At 49.7% G+C, this 15,476-nt stretch overlaps 1 protein-coding gene across 2 annotated transcripts in view; it reads right to left on the bottom strand.

Moving 5' to 3' along the window:
* Nucleotides 1-15,476, bottom strand: part of Tead4 (TEA domain family member 4) — a 73,671-nt gene that overhangs the window by 10,884 nt on the left and 47,311 nt on the right. Inside the window, 7 exon segments of one of the 2 annotated variants that reach the window (NM_011567.2) lie at nt 4,375-4,548; nt 5,344-5,483; nt 8,295-8,350; nt 8,792-8,835; nt 9,934-10,062; nt 13,514-13,576; nt 13,896-13,960. In NM_011567.2, coding sequence (NP_035697.3) covers nt 4,375-4,548; nt 5,344-5,483; nt 8,295-8,350; nt 8,792-8,835; nt 9,934-10,062; nt 13,514-13,576; nt 13,896-13,960 — 671 coding nt within the window. 2 annotated transcript variants of the gene reach the window in all.

Below are 15,476 nucleotides of genomic sequence, written 5' to 3' on the forward strand. Positions count from 1 at the left end.
TCTAGTCCTCAGCAGACTGGGTTAAGTCTGGTAAAATTGTCTACTCTGATCATGTTTCCCTTTCTCCTCTGAAGACAAGATTATCCACAGATCCACCTTTGGAGATGTGGCAAAAGTCAAAAGTGAGAGAGTCCATGTGACCTCATAACGCGAGTGCTCCTGTGATCTGTTGTCTTCCCTGAATATACTGAGAAAGGCCACAGGAATAAGAGACCCAGCCAAGGAAGCATGCCTCAGACTGAAGCCCTTGTCTGCACAATGTGTCAGTTTCTACTGTTTGTGAGATGGAATTCTAAGATGAGCCTTATTTGAAATGTGTCTGTAGATAAAAACTACTGCCACCAACTGCACCAGGAAGTAGCTCTCAGCTGTATAGGGCTTACCTGGCATGCTTTGTACAGGGATTGCCTAGCATAGGCAGGGCCCTGGAATCCCTATACACAGAACATACGTACATACATATGCATACACACATGTGTATAATTAATATAATATATATGTTTATATATATATATGTATATATATGTATATATATATATATATATATATATATATAGAGAGAGAGAGAGAGAGAGAGAGAGAAACTACCAGCCTACCAGCTAAAAGAAGGCATGAGCTGTCGAGAAGGACCCTAAATATGCCTTGTCTTCCAAGGTATAGCACTGATAACCACATCTTGCACTGACAGCTGGGTCTCCCTTCTGACCCCAGTCACATTCAAGGGGCAGCTGGACCAGCGCTGAGAAAGCCACTAGTTAACATAATGCACTCTGGAGGGGAGCCCAGGACTCCCCCCTAAACACATGAGAAACTGGAGGCTGCCTGTTTACCCCAATGATTCTAACTGAAACCCACAGCAAAGCGGCCGAGTTCACATCTCCCTGGTTCATCAGAGCAAGGTGCAGCCATACAGATAATTACACCTGGTGTAGGACTTTAGAAAGGAACCCACAGGGAGCTATATAGGATTCTTTCCTAATGTTTGCAATGTGGAGATAATGGTTGGAATTCCGGTGTCCGTGACCTTGAGAACAGAAGCCACACACTGAGGATGACAAGGAGAGAGGACTCAGGCTCCTGGGCTATTACAGAGAAGTCAGCTCATCCCTGGAGGCTCCACCACCAGGCTTCTTCTATAGGAATGGAAAACTACTGCTTTATGCACTGATGATGCCTTGGGCTTTGGATAATATGCACTCAGATATAACCAATCCAAGTTAGACGACAAGAGAAGCAAGTCTCCACGAAAAGAAACCAGGCAAATAAAATGGAAAATATATAAAAAAAATTAGTAATTGAGGGACTTACCTTGCAAGAATAGAGCTTGAATTCAACCCTCAGAATCCATGAAAAAGGACCAGGCTCAGGGCCACACTTGTAATCCCAGATGGGGTTGGGGGAGGTGGGGAAGGGAGAGAGCCCTGGGGCTTTGGTCTAGCCTACTTAGTGATCTCCAGGACAAGAGACAGTCAACACACAAACATAGTGATGACTCACACCAATAATCCTGACACTTGGGAGGCTGAGACAGGAGGATCACTACAAGTTGGAGGACAGCCTGGGCTGTATCATGAGTCACAGATTAGCCTAGACCATTCAGTGAGATTCAGTTTCAACTCCCCTACTACCTCCCGAAAAAGAAAAAAAAAACAAAGAGCATAAGCCAGGGACTGGGGTAGCATTAGGGATTTGGCAAAATGAAGGAGAGAAATTTTCAAAGAAATGACACACTTAAATGTCCGGAAATGGGAAGACTCTAATCTTATCATTAAAGATGCCTACCAAGTTTAGAGCTAACGATGGGAAGAAAGACAAGATATAACCCAAAGATCATCAATATGAAATTGAAAACACAGAAATCGAGGCGATATTAAAACTTTCAGAAAGGAGAAAAGCAGATCATAAAATTCCCTATGTAGAGTGAATCAGAACGGCACCAGGCACACACATCACAAGACAAGACAGGCATCACACGGCAGCAGAGCAGTGTGTTTACAAATGGCTGCTATACGCTACATGATGTGGTGGACACTTGTAATCCCAGAACCCAGGAAGCTGAGTCAGTTTTATAGGGTGGCTCTCATGGGGCCATCTATAAAATTTTAAGAATAACTTCATTTTAAATCCCCAGTTTACAAAAAAACCACATCCATTTACTTATAGGAGAAAGAAAAGGCACGTAAGAGAGGAAACGTAGTCACAGCATAGCCTTCAGCTCTTTGCAAACATTGTGTGGCTTTTGCTCAAGGATATAGGACTCGCTCCATGGGAGTAGTCTCAGGTAATGGAAAGGGATGTGAAGCGGGTTTTTATTCTATAATGAGATAAATCTAGAATGCCTTAGTCATGACACCAAGATAAAGTGACATAAATGTTTACTAACATAGGATATAAAACTTAAAGAAAGATCACAATTTAACCCTCCAGGTCTTAGGAAGGAATCAGTACAAGAATCAAAAGCTTTTCCTTACTTATTAAAGACTTTTGGAATTCATAACTATAAACACACTTGTCTAAGATCAGTGGAATGCTATGTAGCACAACAGTAGAGCAAGCGCTTTATATATAAAGCCCTGAGTTGATCACCAACACACACACACACACACTGCATATTTCTCATCCATATTAATTAAGCCCTAGAATTTAAATTAAGGACCATCTAGAACCATCACCTTAGCTGCTCTATTTTTTTCTTCTTCCTTTTTTTTTTTTTTTTCTAGACAGGGTTTCTCTGTGTAGCCCTGGTTGTCCTGGAACTCACTCTGTAGACCAGGCTGGCCTCCAACTCAGAAACCTGCCTGCTTCTGCCTCCCAAGTGCTGGGATTAAAGGCGTGCGCCACCACTGCCCAGCTGCTCTGTTTTCTATTACTCTGTCTCAGGTACCTTTCTTCAGACCTCCCTGCTCCTTTCTCCTGTTTCTCTTCATCCATTGCTAGGGAAGAAATGGCCTTCCTCCTCTCTGCCTAGCAGATCCTGCCGACCTCAGATCCAAATCCAGGCACCAACCTGCTTGGAGAACCAGCTATTCCTGCAATCACAGGGCAAAAATGGCACACTGTCTATCTAGGTAAGACCCCGGGTCTCTAACACAGCACTGTAGTCTTCTGTTGAGAGCCAGGTGCTGGCTCAGCAGTAGGAAGGGCTGAGCTGGGCTGGGCTGGGCATTCCTAGGCAGGGACTAAAAGCCACCTGGGATATTGTATCCACCTTCACTGTCAACATGTTCTTTCCAAGACGAGAGACTCCCAGTTTACCAACAGGCTCGGGAGCAAATTAGACTGGGGTGGAAGTAGATAGAAAGAGGAGCCAGCTGGCAGGGCTGTGGTGCAGCTCAAAGGTAGAACACTTGTCTACCAAGGCTGACATCCAGGCCTCCAACCACGGTTCCAAAAAACAACAACAACAACAACAAAGCGAGCAACTAAATAGAGTGCACTCCATAGATCTAAGGAGAGCATCTGGGTGGTCCTCTGTGGCAGAGACCACAGGGAGCAGGGAGAGTCAGCACTGGATCCCAGGCCTGGTGTAAGAAAAAAATTCCATATCTGAAGTTCAGTCAGGTGCCTGGAGGACTTCCTGCCCTTACTAGCCATTGCCCTGGTGTCCCCCATGTCCCTTCTGTGTGTTGTAGGCCCTGGAAGAAAGCTGTGGGCAGTTCTGTAACTCCTGATCTCAGAGTAGAGCATCTTATGAACTGACTCTATGTACCCAGCATCCACAGAGGGACGAGGAGAGCGGCAGAGGCCAGGCCTGTGGACAGGACTGCTTGAGACAGACATGAGTATTTCCTTATGGGAGGCGGGGCTGCACTAAGAGACATCCTAAGCCATTCTCCTCTTTTCCCAGCTCTGCCGAGCCCAGTTAAGATTCACAGATGAGCCCCGGAGAACCAGGTGGGGACCAGCATCAGGCCCAGAACCAACCATGCAGACTCTCCTCCTAGCCCTGTGTTACCTACCTCTCAGTCTTTCCCCAGGACTACTGCCTCCTTAAACCCCCCAATTCCTGGCCAGGATCTTGCCACAGCCACCATCCAAAAAGAGTCTCTTGAGCTCATGCAGGATTTGGGAAACATACCTTAGTTATCTATCCCAGTTAGCTGTCCATCCCCGGCATAGAAAGAAACGGAACGAGGAAAGGAGAGAGAAAGAAAGGAAACAAAAGCCAAAAGCCTTTTGTCTGCACAGCTCTATGGCCTCACTATCAGAATCTGACACCCAGCTTCCACAAGCGGAGAGTGGCCTCCTGTGTGTGTTCCCCCCTGACGCCCCACCCCACCCCCTTTTTCTCCTACACACCACTGTGCCTTCTCTTTCCAGCTTTCCTCACCATCTCAAGGCACTGAATGAAGGGAAGAGAGGCCCAGGGCTTACCCAGAACTTCACAAGGAAGAAGGCATTAGAGGGCCCCCGTTCAAATAGCTCCTTGAGGCCTCCCTTCTTCTCTGGGAACTTGTCATAGATTTGGCGGATGTCCACAGTTTCGAGGTAGGGGTCACTGTAGCTTGGGCTTGACTGGCTGATGTGCACAAACAGGTGTTTGTTGTACTGTGGACAAAAGAACAATCCGTCTGAGATTGTCTGATTGAGAATTTTCTCTAGCCAAAAGAGTGGGCCCCAATTAAATGTCATCCTTATAAGAGTTGCCTTGGTCATGGCATCTGTCCACAGCAGTAAAACTCTAGATGAGCAAGGTCAGGAGTAACCTGTTGCTGTACCCTGCTATTGTCTCAGATGAGATGGATTCCCCACTAGAGTCACCCTAGCTTCCTGATAGCCCCTCAGAGCTAAGGAGTGGGGGACGGGGTGGGGGGAGCAGGGTTAGGAGGAAAGGACACTAGAAGAAGAAGAGAAATAAGAGACAGCCTGAGAGAACAGAAAGGGAGAACAAAGCCAGGAAGGCTTGAGGTGGGAGATAGACACAAAGCAAGGGAAAGAACAGAGTAAAAGAAGGGGAAGGGAGGAGAGAGTGATGACATATAAGACAGTTGAGGGGAGAAGAAAGAACGAGTAATCTATTAAGATCTGAGGGAGAAGGGGAAGAAAGGGAAGGAAGCCAGAAAAGGCAGGAAGGATGGAAGGTGAGGTCTTCTATGGGGGCAGGACTTCCAGGGTTGAGAACCCATTTAATAGTGTGGGTATTAGGGGACCTACTATGTGGCTAGGGCCTCCACTGACAGTGGCATATAGCATGGAGACAGAAGCTGCAGGATTCGAGGACTTTCTTTAGGGACAAGGCCTGTGGGATTGGTGACTTACTCTGGGCCTGCAAGACTGGGGCCCTACAATGGCAGCAGAACCTCTGAGATTAAGATGGCCTCTCTTGGAGTTTGAGGGACTTACTGTGTCGGGATCTTGCTGGCGCTCCAGGAAAGCCGAGAACTCCAACATCCAGAGCTTGGAGCTAGCTATGCTGCGGCCTTGCCACGGAGGAGCGAGCGGTGCGGAGGGTGAGGGGGTGGGCCCTGCAGGAGACTCAAAGCCTACATGAAGGGAGAGAGACACATGGAACCTGGCCCTCCTTGTCCTCCCTGTTCCTATCCTCAGTAAGAACATGACAGAACCAGTGAACATGTGCCGTGGCAGGGCAGACCCTGTGCCCCATCTAGCTCAGTGGTCCCAAGCTTCTGCACAGGCCGATGATCAATGCAGATGGATTCTCAGCAGCCCAGGTTGCCTGGAAAGCAACTAGGGCAGGCACTGCTGGATTCTTGCCCTAGGGTAATTTCTAGTCCAGGTAGGAAGATAGCCAGGTGAACCAAACAGCACACTAATTCAGAGGCCCTGGAAGTAGGAAGTTTCCTGGAGGGCTCACAGTTGCCTCAAACCCATAGAATACCAATTATGACAACGGTTTCTAAGGAGTGAACACAGACCTAGGCTAGTGTTGATGAGGTGGGAGGGCCCCCAGCACCACAGAAGACTTCTTGGTGCCTTTGAGGCCAATCAGGAAGGTGAGGCTTAAAGAAGGCATTAAGAAGCAGGACAGTGGTGGGGCATACCTTTGATCCCAGCACTCAGGAGGCAGAGGCAGGCAGAATGCTGTGAGTTCCAGGCTAGGCTGCTCTACAGAGCTGAAAGAGGGAGAGGGGAGGGAGGAAGGAGGAGAGTCTAGATGGGGTGGGGGGTGCTCCAAACTGGGGACCAGCCAAAGCAAATGTGTGGGGGCTGGGAACCAGCTGACTGAATCTGGAAAGCCAAGCTTTAAGGAAGACCTTTCTGGATTGGTAGTGGGAAACAAGGCTCTGTAGAGAGCCAGGATGCTGGCAAACAGGGTGGATTTCATTCCCAAGTCAAGGAAGGCCACTGGATGAGCTAAGCTGGGCTGAGAAATGGTCAGCTTCACATTTTTTTTTCCTGGTAATACTAGGGATGGAAGCCTGCCTGGAGCAAGCACTGTGAACCCAAAAAAAAAAAAAAAAAAAAAAAAAAAATCCTGAAAAGCAGCTGTGTCTGGCTGGGAACAAAACACTCCTGGAAGGAGTTTCTGCGTCTACAGAGACTGATGGGCCAATTGGAATGTCAGTACTGTAGGAAGATCGGGAATTTATTTCAGAGGCTAATTACTTTATTTAAGCTAGTTGTAGTCTTCTGGAACAGGCATTCCTTACCTCACTCTGTATCTGAACTAATACCACGTGGCAATAAATAGCCACCTCTCAAAGCTGTTAACTTAGCAGAACACTAGTTTCTGCCACTCTAAAAGCCAAGGGCGTCAGCACAGAGCATCTTAGACCTGTAGAATAGCTCCCTGTATCTCATTGTGCCTGCCTCTCTGGTGTAGCCACCAGTGTATTTTAAAGTTGTCTTGATTCATGTGTGAGTCCATTTCCACGTTGGGACATGGAGTTTGGGGTAGCCTAAATCCGTGTTCCCAGGCCATGCTCAATCCTAATGGCTCCAGAGTAAACTATCCCTTATTCCATTTAAGATGGGAGCTGTGGTTCTGATGCAGATAGCAATCTAGGCAAGCTCCCTGCTGCTGAGCTGGGCAGTTTTTCATTCCTTCTTCCTTGTGGAAAAGGGATGGGACAGAGGGAGACAGGGTAGAGGCAAGGTCTTCAGGATCCAGATTTTTCTTCTGTGAGCCTCGTGGCCTCTAGCATCCTGGACAGAAGCCGTGGACTTAGCCCAGGGTAAACAAAAGGCAGAGGAGACCAAGAAAGAACAGTCCAGGAGAGAAGCCAGCCATGCTGAACACACCAGCCCATGCTGAGGGCATCCATTGATCCTTTCCTTCCTTCCTTTAGCCCCAGGGCACCCAGGAAGGTGTGCAGAGTGTGAGGACCCACAAGGATACGCAGATACAGCTGGCCTAGAACAAACAGGAACGGCAAAGAAGACTACCTCGGCTAGACAGAGGTCTGCAGAGCCCTGGGTGGGCAAACAGTGGGCACCTAACCTGGGTGGGGGCAGGTGAGAGGATCCATGGCCCAGGAGCAGCGGCCACAGCCCAGAGGCCGAGCAGGGAGCACAGGAGGCTGAGGCTCAGGAGTCAGGCAGATCCACTGCAGAGCTCAGAGCTCACCAACAGGAACCACGCTGCCTAGAAGCATCTTAAAGGCTGGGAATAGCATGGCCAGAGAAGCATAGCTTTGGGAATCACAGGGAGCCAGTGAAGAGGAGACTGCAGTATTCCAGGCAAGAATTGGGTGGATCTGAGTGCAGACCGCATCAGCATGGACAGAGGGAAGAGAACAGAAAAGAGGACAGGGACATGAGGTCTGGACCCAACTCAGAGAGGCTCTGTATGGGGATGAAGGAAGCAGTGAGCAGGCACCAGGGCTGCCAGGAAAGCCTGAGGGGCCACAACCAGAATGGTATGGCTGGTCTCTCCCGAAGAAGGTTCAAAACCCTGGCCTGGACTGCAGTGTGGAAAGAGCTAAGGGAGCCCCCTGAGAGAAGGTCAGAACTGAAGCCTGGGGGAGGGACCAAACCAGCAACTGCTTAGGTATCAATGCCCAGCAGGCATCAGGGTCTCCTGTACTTGGAAACCAGTGCCTCTCAGCTCCCAACCGAGAAGCTATGGTAGCACTCCGAGGGGAAAGCCTGAAGAGCCAGCAGCACATGTACCCTACAAGGGCAACCTGGGCACAAAAGTGCTTCCTTCCATTCTGTGTCAATCCAATCCAGCCAGCCCTGAGCACAAGTACAGCATTTGGTGTCACCCCAGAATGCCATGAGGGACCCATGAGGCATGGCTGCAGCATGACATCTCGCAGTGGTAAGAGCAGGGACCTGAGGCAGGAGGCAGAGGGTGTGACACATCCAGGGATCATGCACCACCCACCTACCTGGCAGAGGCAGCGGAGGCTGGACAGGGTAGGTGTTTTGAGAGAAAGGTTTCACACTGCAGGAGAAAGGAGAGAGGAGGCATCAGGCTCTGGGGAGAGTGTTGGAGGAGCTCTGGTAGCTTGGCCATTGGTGGCCTTAGGCCTTAGAAGACACTGGTTTGGTTTTCCAACACCCTCCCCTGCCAAATCCCCCAGGCTTTGTGTTTGAGTTATAGAAGCAATATATCTCTTGAGGCAATCCACCTCGCATCCTCTCTGGGGCCAACCTGATGCCCCTTTGGGTATCAAGCTTTAGTTCCACCTACACCCTATACAGACAAGCATTTAAGTAAATGGCTCTGAGTGTGGACACTGCAGACTAAGTAAGTGATGTCTGAGAGCAAAGCTACCCTGAATAGGCTGATCGCACAGTGCATGCAGCCCGTATCCCCCTGCCCCATCTCCCCTAGCCAGGCTCGGTTCAGGAAGTGAGGGGTAAGAAGGCAAACCATACTCACTCGTGGGATGTTCCAGGTTGGCCTGGCAAAGCTCCTTGCCAAAACTGTGGAGAGAAAAAAAAAAAGTATAGACTCAGCACAGCTGTGTTGTGCATGGGGCCAGAACCCGCGAGAGGAGCGTGGGGAGAGTCTGTGAGGGAGAGGCCATGCGGGCCTCCAGGTGGAAAAAAGGTAGTTCCAGCAGTGGAGGAAGACAAGCCAGTGATTCTGTTTAACGAGCCAATGCTAACAGGCAGCGGCCACACCTAGGTGTGTTTTTCTCTATGCTCCATGGGGAAAGCCCAGCCTGGGCACTTTCTCTCCCCCATCAGGAATCACAGGGCAATGTAAGGCCTCTAAAGCATGTATGGCTCTGAGGTCCCAGAGCCAAGAAGTCTACTCAGGGGCTCAGTGGTAGAGCGTGTGCCTAGCTTGCTCTTGAGGTGTGTTCCCATCTCGAACATAAAAAAAAGAATGATTTAATCCAAGTGTCAACACAAACATTTTATGTCCCATCTATTTAACATTCCAACTAACACCAAGACTCTCTATGACTATGATAACGGAAAGACATGTGAAATTCAAGACATTCAATGGTTCTTCCCCATCTGTGAGGACAGTGTAAGTGGGGCATCTTGAAAAGCTATTCAGGCTGTAGGACAAGCTTGGGAAGGAGGACCATTTCTGGAACATTCTAAAAGTGTGACGATGCGGACATGGCTTAGAGACTGGCTGTTAGGCTGGCAAAGTTGAAATCTGAGCACAGATTTGTCCCTAGACAGCAGCTCTCCACTCGGCACGGGCACTCTTGGGGTGCAGAGCAGGAGCAGAGACAAGATGGGTGGCGGGTGGGTATTGAGGACACCGTTGTGCGACGTCAAAGCCTTGGGATTCGGTTCCCATCCTTCTGCTTCCTCAACTATAAATTAAGCCAATTCTCATTGGGCAGCTTACGAGAGCAGCCTCTTGCCTCTCTCCAAAGGCCTGCTGTGTTACTGCTAAAGAATAAGCGGAGGTTCTGCCACGGGCAAAGCTATGCTTTTAGAATGGGCCCTGGAAGGACTCAGAAAACAGGAATTGAGGCTAGCCACTGTTCTACTCTGCAGAAGAGAAGGGTTGGGGAAAAGCTGCATTGGCCTCTTGCTCTGGGCTGCCCCACTTACCCCTGAGATTGCTGGGTAGCCAGGGCCCCGGGCAAGAGCCATTTTACTGTGGAAGGCTGTGGCCGAGACGATCTGTGCGGACGACATGGCAGCCATGCTCTGCAGGGCCTTGTTCTTAGCTGCCTGGTCCTGGGGAGACATGGGAAGGGAGCACCTGAGCAGGGCCACCAACCAGGCTCAGGGGAGGCGTTGTCTGGCCTTGGGGTCAGAAAAGTTGTCCAGGACTGGCAGTCAGATCTGCAGACCAGGTTGAAGTGTGAAGTACTAATGTGCTGGGGACTGAGCAGGTGGCTTGGCTTCTCTGATCAGTTTCCTCATCTGTTGGGGACACAAGAACCTGACTAGAGACTATGTATGCCAGGCTGCCTGCCCGATTTTCCACACTGCCTCTCTCGCTCTCCTCTCTGTCTCTTTCTAGTGCTGGAGATGGAACCCCAAGTTTCAAGCATGCTAAGCATGCGCTCTACCATTGAACCTGAGGCTCCAATTACCATCTTTATCAAATGGAGACAATGGTGAGTCAATATCTCGCGGTGAATGAGAATTTGGTAGAACCAAGTCTGCTTTGAGTAAGGCAAAAGCTGAGACTGGCAGATACCTGTGTAGCTTAAAAATCTGCAGGACAATTAGAAGCTACCCAGGAGCAATCTGGAAATAGGTATGGCCTGGAGCAGCATACAAAGGATCTAGAGAAATGCTAGTACACTTTGACCCCAGGAGGGCGGAGGAAGGTCTAGAGTATCTCTTATGAAGAACTGAGTCACAGAGAAGGCAGGGATAGCCTTAAGAATGGTCCACTCTGGGGCTCAACTGTTCCACCATGTTCACAGCTTGGTTATTTAGTGCTGGGACCTTCGGAAGGCAATTCAGCAAAGTCAGGAAGGTGAGTCCACTTGACAGCATTGGTGGTCTACAAGGAGAGGAAGACCGACTGGTCAGAGTTGGCTTTCTGTGTGGTGACGCCCTTCTCCGTGTTTTCATGCTGGAAGAAGGGGCCCCACAGATGTTGAATAGATACTGCAGCCATCTTCTCAGATTGTGAGATTGCATTACTCTTTTTTTCATTAATTATTTATTTAATGTGAGTATTTTGCCTGAATGTGTGTACATGAAGTGCATACATACATGACTGGAGCCTGCGGAAGCCAGAAGAGGGTGCCAGACCCACTGGAATTAGAGTTACAGATGTGAGCTGCTATGTAGGTGCTGGAAACCGAACCCAGGTCCCCGTAAGAGCAACAAGTGCTCTTAACCACTGCCCAACTCTCCAGGGCCATAATCTTTAAGCCTTTCTCTCTTCTTCTTTTTGTGCTAGAGTTTGGGCCTAGGGTCTTGCACAAGCTAGGCAACCACTCAACCCTGCAGTAGCCATATCCACGGTCCCAAGCCATTTTCTTTTCATGATGCAGGGGCTTGGATTCAGGGCCTTACACTACAGAAGCAATCTATACTCTACCACCAGCCCCTTTTTGTTTAAAACTTTGAGATAGGGTCTCACTAGAGTGCCCATGTTCATCTTGAACTCGGGTCCTCCTCTTTTAGCCTCCCAATTAACACATGTGGACCATCATGCCCAGTTCTCCTCTTCTTTAAAAGACAGTCTGCCTATTTTAGCTGTTCTCAAATGCCTGGGCTTGCAAGAGCTTTCTGTGTCAGCCTGCTGATAAGACTATAGGCATACACAATCATATCCATATTTATGCTTTATAATTACCCAGACTGAGACTTTTTTTATTGTCTCAGAAAAATGACTGAGACACTGCAAGCTGGCTCAGAAGGCAGTGCCAGCCAAGGGGACAGTGGAAATGTGTTAGGATGTATCGGCAGCCAGCACTCCCTATAGAGCACATGGAAGTCACACTATGTGCTTACTTGTTCTCCACTATGTGCTTGCTTGTGAAAGAAGGGAATGGGTGAAATTTGTTGCTGGCATCCTCAACTACTGTCCTTCTGTGGATAAACTTTAGCCTTGTTCTTAAAGGTCGCCTCTGATAACTGATGTCATGTCCTTCTGGGAGAAGAAGACATCCTAGGCCAGCTCTCCCAGGCCTCTCTCTGAGGTGACTTGACATGCCATATCCTAAGGGCTACTGAGATTTACAACTGTACCCCAAGCCCAGAGAGCTCCATCCGTTCCATGCCGGCAACATGTGTCCCTTCCTGTATCCTTAATCTAAACAAATGACAGGGCTCGAGAAACCACATCCTCAGTGCATGAGGCAAGAGGCAGAAGGAAATGGAAAGGACAGCATAAGGATGACATCAATGGCCAGACAGCAAAGCCAAGAGTCTTGCATTTTCCAGTTGAAGGGGACATTACCAATGACTGTGCCACATCATCCGGATATTTTGTAGATGAGGAAACTAAACAGGGCTCATGAAGGATATGAAGATGGACAGAACCAAGCCCAAGGATTCCCACCTACCCTACTGTCCACCCCGGAACTTAATAACTATGGTCCCAGGAGCCTTGAAAGTAGGACATAGTTCCCAGGCCAGTCACTGGGGAAGATGGAGATGCATGATAATTTCGGCATTTTAAGAGGTTTGTGGCTCCTCTTGATGACTGACTAGGGACCAATGACCGCTGCCTTCGAGTCTCAATTTATAAACAGATACAAGATTTCTTGAAGCAAGGATGCATGGTAGAGAGATCCCAAGGAATTGGACATTCCCTTAGACACTCTAAACATAACACAGCTATTCTGTCCTCTGCTGTCACCTGGGCTCCCAGTATGTCAGAAGCAGACCAGAGAGAGTACGTGGAGAACAAGCAGGGCTTTAGGGCTGGAAGTGTTCCAGGGAGGGATCCACAGCTGCAGGCAGGCCAGCTGTCCTGGGGACAAAGGATGGAGGTGCTGAGCCACAGCTCTGGGGTATGTCAGACAGCTGGGCAGAGGATAGGAACGGAAGCGTGAGGACAATGAGTGTAGCTTCTCAGGAGGCAGAGAGGTCCGTGGTTCTACGGATTTGAATCTGGGCCCCAGTCAGATAGGAGGTGATGGGATTAGAGGTGGCTGTGTTGCATTCCTTTAATCTCAGCAATCGGGAGGCAGAGACAGGTGGATCTCTGTGAGTTCAAGGCTAGCCTGGTCTACAGAGTGAGTTCCAAGAAAGCCAAGAATACACAGAGAAACCCTTGGGGAGGGGGGAGGGATGAGGGAGGGTCTCCCTGTTAGAAGGCTCACCCTCTCTTAGTGCTCACCCAAAGGGCATGGGTCCAGAGTCCTGAAGGACTGACTGTCTTTCTGAGGTGGCCCGTCGAGGGAAGAGATGAGGTGAGGTGGCTCATCTCAGAGAACACAGGGGTCGGGGGACAGAAATGCTGAGTCTGGCCCTGCTACACTAAATCCCAGGTAGGGCCCAGCAGGAGACTGCCACCCACACACATGGCAGATGCCACAGGCTAGGCCTCAACTGTCCTTAACAGCAAGAAGCACACAACACAGGCTCAACACAATGGAAGCCCCTGGACCCACAGCGCTGACTTTCCTAACTGGAAAAAGAGCGGTGACTTCTGGGAAGCCCCACTTCACCCCACAAGTCCCAGGGTTCTCTCTCTGCTGACGGTTTTCCTTACCTTGAGTTTGGCCTGGATCTCCCGGGCTTTTCGACGGGCAAGCACCTGGATGTGGCTGGAGACCTGTTGCAGAAAGAGAGACTTCCTGTCTCCACCTCCCAGACAGCTTGTGTGTCCCCAACCCTTAGCCCTCCATGGCTCTCTGGCTACACTGTGAATGTACTGTGTGAGGAGCAGGTCAATGTGGGGAGCTCCCTCCTGCCTGCCCAGTTCACCTTGAGTCTGGCAGTACTTCATAAGCTGGGGGGGGTGGGGGGGACGGATTTATTTTTCCCGTAGTATCCCAGAGTGGGAGTTTGACTCGCTGGTAAATGGAAGAACCAGGGCACCCAGAGAAGTGGGTGCCTCTCCAATCCCCTTGGGGAGACCTCTCCAGGCTCACCTGCTTCCTTGTGCGCGTCTTCCCTGTCCTGAGCTTGATATGGCGTGCGATCAGCTCATTCCGACCTGTAGAAACACCACAACCTCTCAGTGGGGAAAGCATGAAGGTGGGCTGCTTACTCTGCCCACCTTGGGTGGAGACTTAGAGTAAGGACTGTGTAAGCTCCCCCTGCCTGCCTTGGAACACAGGGATATCCCATTAGTGAGAAGAGACTACATCGTTACCAGACAGACTGGTGACAGTAGTGGAATCAGGACACGTGGGCCACTACCACTCAGCCCAAACTCCTCATTCCACAGTGGCTGCTTCAACACCTTGGTCCTTCCCAGGGCTTTCTGTGTGGGAAATACCTGGCCCTTGCCTGTGAGGCTCTCATAGTTTCTGCTGCCTCTGGAAATGAGGAGGTCCTTAAAGATGGTTGGTGGGCAATGGGGAAGATAGAAGGTGTGGTCCTGGGACTCTAATAGTTTCCAGGGAGGAGGCCTGCCTCTTCATCCAGTTAGGGCAGCCAGGAGAAATAGCTCCGTGCTAGAAGATCTGTTTAACAGGCAAAAGGCCTCTATTCTCAATCTCACCAAAGCCAAAACCAAAACCAAAACCCAGGCTACTTTTGTAGCTCAAGGCTCTGCCTCACTATCACCTGGAGGCCATACTATGTCCCCAAGCCAGCCACATCTTCTATTACTATAAATAAGATCAAAGAGGATGTATTGGGTTTTTAATTATTGTTACTATTATTAGTTCCTAGGCCGACTCTGAACTCATTACGTAGCTGAGAGTGACTTTGAACTCCTGATCCTCTTGCTTCCATATCCCAAGGGCTATATTAATAGTCATGTGCCACCATGCCAGGTCCTGATTCAGTGCTGGAGACCAAGCCTAGCACTGTACATGCTAGGCAAACACTGTTACCTACGCTACATCCTCAGCCACGTTTCATAGTTGATATTTTGCTGTATGTGTGTGTGTTTGCTTTTCGAGAAAAAAGGAATTGCTATCTAGCCCTGGCTGGCTCAGACCGTGTGTCCATCCTTGATCCTCCTCCCTCTGTCCGATAAACAGAAGTCAGTATCTAGGTTAGAGGGACACATATCCGCATGGAGCAGATATGTTTGAGAAGGGGGGGGGGAGTTCAGGTTTGGGAAGCAGGTGGGCCCAGGTGGGATGTCAACCTCTGTGTAAACATCAGATGAGGGAGAGGGAGAGGGAGGGCTGAGGTAGGGGAAGCTGTCACCTCTGTGCTTGACTTGTAGGCCAGGGGGCATAGCAGAGGCCTGCCCTGTCAGCTGAGGCTGGAGTGGCCATGTGAGGAAGCTGCTATTACAGGGGCAGGTGAGGCGAGCCCTAGGCTGTAACTAGAGAGCTTGGCCAGAGCCAGGCTGGCCCCCAAGCTGACCTTTCTCCACAGCCAAGTCCAAATTAAGAGCCTTCAACTGACAGAAAGATGTGCTGGCCTTGAGTGCGCTGGCCTGTCTGTGTCTGAGGGAGGAAGGCAAAAGGAGGAACCAGGCTCCTCAGGTACTGTGTGAGACAGTCTGCACCTAAAAACATGAGTCCTGAAAGATGTCTCCTCCAAAGCTT

The sequence above is a fragment of the Mus musculus genome, chromosome 6, assembly GCF_000001635.26.
Source record: "Mus musculus strain C57BL/6J chromosome 6, GRCm38.p6 C57BL/6J".
NCBI lineage: Eukaryota > Metazoa > Chordata > Mammalia > Rodentia > Muridae > Mus > Mus musculus.